Genomic DNA, 6,335 nt, shown 5'->3' with positions numbered 1-6,335 from the left:
TAATTAAAATTGTACACTAAATGTTACATCTTTCTTTTTTTCTTTTTTTGATACCTAGGTACCAGATATAGAGGTCGTTTTTAGTAAGGTTATTGTCTTATTTTAACTCGGCTGTCTTCAGCGATTTTACAGTTACAGGATTACAACCAGCAGGTGTTATAAGCTTGATAAAATATCCAAAATGTCCAGGATTCAGTTTTTAATGCATTATTTTAGTAGTTTGAATTTAAGATGACAGCGTTTGTATTTATTGTGAGTTGATGGTATTGACAAAAGTTACCCTGCTGCTTTTTTCCATTTTGGTTACCAGACTGTTCAGTATGTTAAACTAAAGATGAACAAAATACTGACTCCCTAGTGCTGAGTTAGGTCAGACAAATGGTAAAAAGTAGTAGTTATTATTTTCGTTTTGTATTGAGGATTATATCTTGACACCTTGTTACACTGACATAAAAGTAACATACAGTGTAAGAAATCACATTGCAAGACTGTTTATGGGACTGTTTTAATATTCACATTTTCTGTTTACTGTAGTTCAATGAAGAGCACTGACTATAAGAAATTACGGTCTACAGGAAGCATGCTGCTTAAAGCAAAACTGGGAGGTGTGCAGAAATTTGTTAGAGTATCTGAGCCAAGCCTTAAGGAGTTTTTGATTGCCGGTAAGAAACCAACATTGTATTAAAAAGGTGTACAAGGGGCTTTAAGTTCTTTTTGTTATTTAGTCTCTTCAAACTGCATTTTATGATTAATTGAAAATGATCTGTGTTTTGGAAGCATCTTAGTTATGAATGTATATTTAGTGGGGGGGGAAACTGCATAATGTGAGTGTCACTTCTTTTAATCTACCACTTGTCAAGCATGTTAGTGGCGCTTAATAATTTAGCCTTTGTTTATCTGACTCATTTTTGAAAGAGTATCTTGAAATGATCTTCATTTTAAGCTACAAAACATTAAATGTCATGTCTTTTTGTTTACACAAACTTGTGTGCTTGTTTCCAGCATTTGCAAAGTTTGGTGCGCCAGCCGTAACAGAAGGAGTGAAAGTTTTTGATAATTCAGGGACTGAGTTGGATGAGGATGTTTTTGAGGATATAGTAACAGATCCCTCAACCGGGGTACTAACCATCAAATATGAAACAGGTTTGTTTGAGTGATTTGTGTTTCATTGGATGTCTTTTTTTTTTTTTTAGTGTCATTATTACATTGTTTAATCAAAGAGTGTATAAAATGAGTCTATGGAGGGACCATGTAAACTGATTTGTTTTGCTCCTATTTTTAAGGTCTGGAAACATCTGTTGCAGAAGTGTCTCCTGAGCGGTTCCAGTTATCATCGCCACATTCATCAGATTCACAGGATACGGTCATCCTTTCAGACAGCCCTTTGAGGAAACGTCAGAAGCTGGATGCAGAAGCTAAGCAAGTAAGAGTTAACAGATTTCCACATTCTTCTAATAGTGTCTTTTTTGTTTGTAGTTTAAGTGTTCTGAACTGTAGTGGTTATATCAACATGTAGAATGTTTTTATTGTGTTTTCCAGTTGGTGGAATCCATTCTCACAAGCAAACCTGGTGGAGAACGTATAATAAATGAGTACAATTGGACCAAGTCCCTGGTGGATGAAACCAGAAGAAAAATGGTCAACACACTGGTAGCTGACATGACAGAAAAAAATGGGTAATTTATTTCTGGCCCTGTGATTTTTACTATCATTTTCAAATTATTTTAAATCTCTATTAATTCCAGCGAAGCTGACTAGTTCTTTTCCTTTTGATCTTGCAGTACATCACCACCACGGCAGGTAAAAGAAATGTATGCCAGAGGAATTGTAACCCTTTTCCCTTACCTCAGTGACCCGTACTCAAAAAATGGCTATGTAAGTAGCTAACAGCAATAACTGATACAACTAAAATCAAAATTTTAAATCCTGCCAAAATGTATGTCCTTATCAACTGTTCATGGTCACATAACTTACTGATAAATTAATAAACAAAATGTCTGTATATGTCACTCTCCAAGGAACATTATTATGATGGCGAGAGTGGCACTGGGTACTTGGCCTGGAGGATTAAAACCATACAGAGATGCACTGCTAAAGAGAGGCGATTAACATCTGGAGGTAACACTTATAATTCAGTGGAAACGTATAATACAGTTCCAAATTGTGGTTCTGTATTAATAATGGTTATCAAATGTTATTATTAGTTTTGATAAAGTTGTATTTCATATTGTCTAGCACCAGGAGATGGATCATCGGGTGAAGACCAGTGTGGTGGACCAACTGTCAGACGAGAGTTGCAGTTTGTTACAGAGAACGTGCTGAGTGAGGATGAGTGCAAGGAAGCAATCTCTCTGATGAAACATTCAGCTGATGAAGACACAGTCAAGAAGAAGATGAAGTTGACATTTGTTTATCAACACAACATGGTCCTTGACCCCCTGCTGTCAAGCAACATACTGTCTGTGTTTCCACGTTTCAAAGATATCAAAGGCTTGGTGAATATTTTTCATTACGTTGACAATGTAAACACATTTTATTTTTTGCAGATAGCAGATATGATTCTCTATCCCTGTTACAGATCGAACAGGATTTTGTACTGATGTTTGGTGAGGATGTATCAGGCAGGTTGCTGGAGAGGTGGCCAACAACATTCAAAAGAAAGATTATCCAACAAGGCAGAAAGCTTCCTTCTACCAGTGACCTGGAAGAACTCTTGCTGGCAGCTGACCCTCCTGAGGATGCCACTGAAGTTAATGCTGACATTGGTGAGCTGTTATTTCTTTAATTAGAACATTCACAGGATATATAATGTTTGTCACAGAACAGCTGTCCTTTTGTATTTTGGGTCTACTCAAACATTTTGTCAATGCAGATGCATTGAAATTTGTTATTGATGAGGATGATTCAACTTTATTAAAAACAAATATTTTTTTCAGGCTGGGACAGTGACCTCTCAGCGATTCTATTGCTATTACATTTGATTCCACCATCTGGTCAGGGTCGGAAGAGACCAGGAAAGGTGTCAGCTTCTCAAGCAGAAAGGCGTCTTGTGGTCTTCAAGAAGGTTTGTTTCTTTTCTATTTTTATGGTATGAATTACCAGTTTAAGAAACACTTGATTCTTATTGCCTGTCTGTATTTGTCTTTTCAGACTGGAACAAATATCCAAGAGCACCTTGATGCCATCACTACCAGCACTCAACCCTACCTCCTGGCTGTTGGGGTGAAAAAGCATGACATCCACCAGTTCTTCATTATTCTTGACAAGAATGCCATACCATGCAAGTCTACCTCTTCACTTGGTGCTTTTGATGAACTGTTTAAAGCACATTTTGTGTTTGGCACATCTTACAACACCATGCTTCACAACATGTACACGTTCATCCAAACCACTGTGTACAATATAGATGTTGGCAAAATCAAAGAAAGTCCCAGAGTAGCTGAAATAAGGACAAGGTTGCTTCGTTAGGGCTTGAAGGTTAATTCTCCATCATGAAGTGTTTTGTCTGTCAGGCTGAGTTTACTGGTTCAAACATGCTTGTTAGGCATTTACAGTTAGTCCATGGTTACTTACCTGGAAGAAATCTTCGCCTTAAATGTGCCCAGCGTGACTGTGGCTGTGTGTTTGGCACTTTTTCAGGTTTTAGAAAACATTTAAATACCAAACACCTTAACTATTTCGACCAACAGGCTGACACTGATGTTAATTTACAGCCTGATGTGGCAGTTAAAGAAGTTAGCACTACAGGGCAGGTGGTGTCAACTAATGTAGAAGAAACACCCACAAGATCTGAAATGTTGAAAAGTTCAAATAAGAGCACTTTGGATATGTGTGCCTCTACTGTTGCACAGCTCAGGGCAGCTGGATTAAGCCAATCTACTGTGAATAGTTTTGTCTCCTCAATGGAGGAAGTGTTTTTTGAGATTCATACTCAGGCTAAAGATGCAGCTTTACAGAGCTTACCTTCACAGGACACTTCAAGTAAAAAGAAATTAGAGCAGTCATTCAAAAACTTTGAAAACCCATTCACACTGTTAAATTCAGAAGCTAAACGAAATAGGCACTTTAAACAAAAATGGGCAACTGTTGAACCTGTTGAAATGGTGCTTGGCACAAGATTTGACAGTAGAAGAAACAAGATCACAGGGACTTTTGATCAAGTCATTGTAACCGATAGGTTTGCATATGTTCCTATTTTGGAAACACTGAAAACTATCTTTCAAAACCCCCATGTTGTCGACATGTTCAAGTCTAGGAATATGTCCAGAGAAGGTGTGTATGCAGACTTAATCGATGCTGCCTATGTTAAAAGATGTCCCCTATTTTCTTCAGAAAAAGATGCCTTACAAATTCAACTGTTTTATGATGACTTTGAAACTGCAAATCCCCTGGGCTCTAAAAAGGGTGTACATAAATTAGGTGCAATATACTTTACACTAAGGAATTTTCCTCCAATCTTTAATTCGTTGTTGGTCAATATTCATTTGTGTGCTCTTTTTCATGCACAAGACTCAAAGCGTTATGGCTTTAATTCAATCCTTGAGCCACTTGTCAATGATCTGAAAGTTCTTGAGACAGAGGGACTGAAACTTCCCATGTTTAAACACTTGGTTCATGGCACTGTAATCCAGGTCACTGGGGACAATCTTGGCTTGCATAGTCTGTTTGGGTTCGTGGAGTCATTTGCAGCTCGATATTGTTGTCGTTTTTGTCTGCTTGAGAAGGATTGTTTTCAAAGTGTGTTCTGTGAAGATGATTCTGGTGTTGCACTAAGAACTCTTGATATGCATAAGCAGCACTGTGAAAGTGTACAAAGAGATCCTACGCTACCTCATGTATGTGGTGTGAAACGCACTTGTCTCTTGAATTCACTTAAATATTTCAACACAGCCAACAATTTTTCTGTAGATATCATGCATGACATTTTGGAGGGAGTTGCTCAGTTAGAGGTGAAACTTGTGCTGCAGTACATTCAGGAGAACTTCCTAAGTGCTGAACAACTTGCTGGTAGAATACATGCCTTTGACTATGGCTTCAATCAGCAGCGAAATCGCCCACCAAGGGTAAAGTTGTTTGATGGCAGTAATGATTTAGGACTAAATGCAATTCAATCTTGGTGCTTATTGCGTAATGTACCTTTGATGTTTGGCGATTTGGTACAGGTGGGTGATAGCTACTGGCATCTTCTACTTCTGCTTCTACAAATTGTCAATATTGTGTTTTCACCAGTGCTGTCAGAAGGTATGACCATCTACCTCAAACATTTAATTATTGATCATCATCAGCTCTTCAAGCAGTTATTTCCTACACTCAGTCTCCTACCAAAGCATCACTTCATGATACATTACCCTCGCAGTATACGAAATATTGGCCCAATTCTACACATGTGGTGCATGCGTTACGAAGCCAAACATAACTTCTTTAAGAAGCAATTAAAAAGCTTTAAAAACATTACAATGACATTGGCCAAGAAACACCAAAGTTGTATGGCCATGTATTGGGAGTCTTTTAGCCTCGAAAGATTAGCTTTAGGACCAGGAAAGATGGTGATACTTGGAGAGCTGAAAGAAGGTCCAGAAATTGCTTTAAAATTTGAAGCTGCGTTGTCTACCAGTGTTTTTTCAGCTAAGTGGATAAAACATCATGGTACAGAGTACCGCCCTGACTTTATCATCTGTACAGAGGTAGTGTCTGAGATTCCAGTGTTTTATAAGATCAAAAGTATTGTTGTGAAAGATGACATTGCATTGCTCTGTGGAAAACTGATGGAAACCCTGTGTTTTGATGACCATTATCATGCATTTAAGGTCAGAATGCACCCCAATATGGTGCTGAAGGTGTTGAACATAAAAGAGCTGTGTTACTTCAAACCATTTGATCTTCAAATGAAGTATGGCACTTCTAATTCCTCCCTGTATGTGGTTCCGTATTGTCATTTTATGCCGAACTAAATTCATTGTTTTAAAGTGTTTTATGACTGTTTTTGTGTGTGTAGTGTTTTATGTACACTACATGAGATGTTTTAATATTTTGAGCCTGACATCAAAATAAAGCCGTTAAACGTATTATCTAGTTGTGGTTTTTGCTTACTTGTTTTATATTTTAAAGCATTATTAGAAACCAGGTTTTCATGCTGGAAGAGGAAGAGTTTTAGTAACACTACTTGGTGTAAAATTAATTTAAAATTTTACTCTATGAGAGCTAATTTTTCACAAGAAAAAGTGTATGAATAACACAGTATAGAGTAACATCAACTCTCATCAGAGTTATTTGAACCCCCAGTGTTAACTTGAAATAACTCAATTCAGTGTTAAAAATCAGTGGAATTTTACTCA

General features: G+C 37.4%; 1 protein-coding gene across 1 annotated transcript; it reads left to right on the top strand.

Moving 5' to 3' along the window:
- The first annotated feature begins 337 nt into the window (after positions 1-337).
- Positions 338-3,807, top strand: LOC120736311. The gene is made up of 10 exons (XM_040036333.1): positions 338-662; positions 1,003-1,143; positions 1,284-1,423; positions 1,540-1,676; positions 1,782-1,875; positions 2,019-2,118; positions 2,236-2,393; positions 2,579-2,765; positions 2,937-3,064; positions 3,151-3,807. The coding sequence occupies exons 1-10, from the start codon at positions 539-541 to the stop codon at positions 3,466-3,468; spliced, it is 1,527 nt and encodes a 508-aa protein (XP_039892267.1). The 5' UTR covers positions 338-538; the 3' UTR covers positions 3,469-3,807.
- The last annotated feature ends 2,528 nt before the right edge of the window (positions 3,808-6,335 follow it).

The sequence above is a fragment of the Simochromis diagramma genome, unplaced genomic scaffold (genome assembly GCF_900408965.1).
Source record: "Simochromis diagramma unplaced genomic scaffold, fSimDia1.1 OVJJ01000703.1, whole genome shotgun sequence".
In the NCBI taxonomy this organism is placed as follows: Eukaryota; Metazoa; Chordata; class Actinopteri; order Cichliformes; family Cichlidae; genus Simochromis; species Simochromis diagramma.
This window is presented reverse-complemented; position numbering and strand designations above follow the sequence as displayed.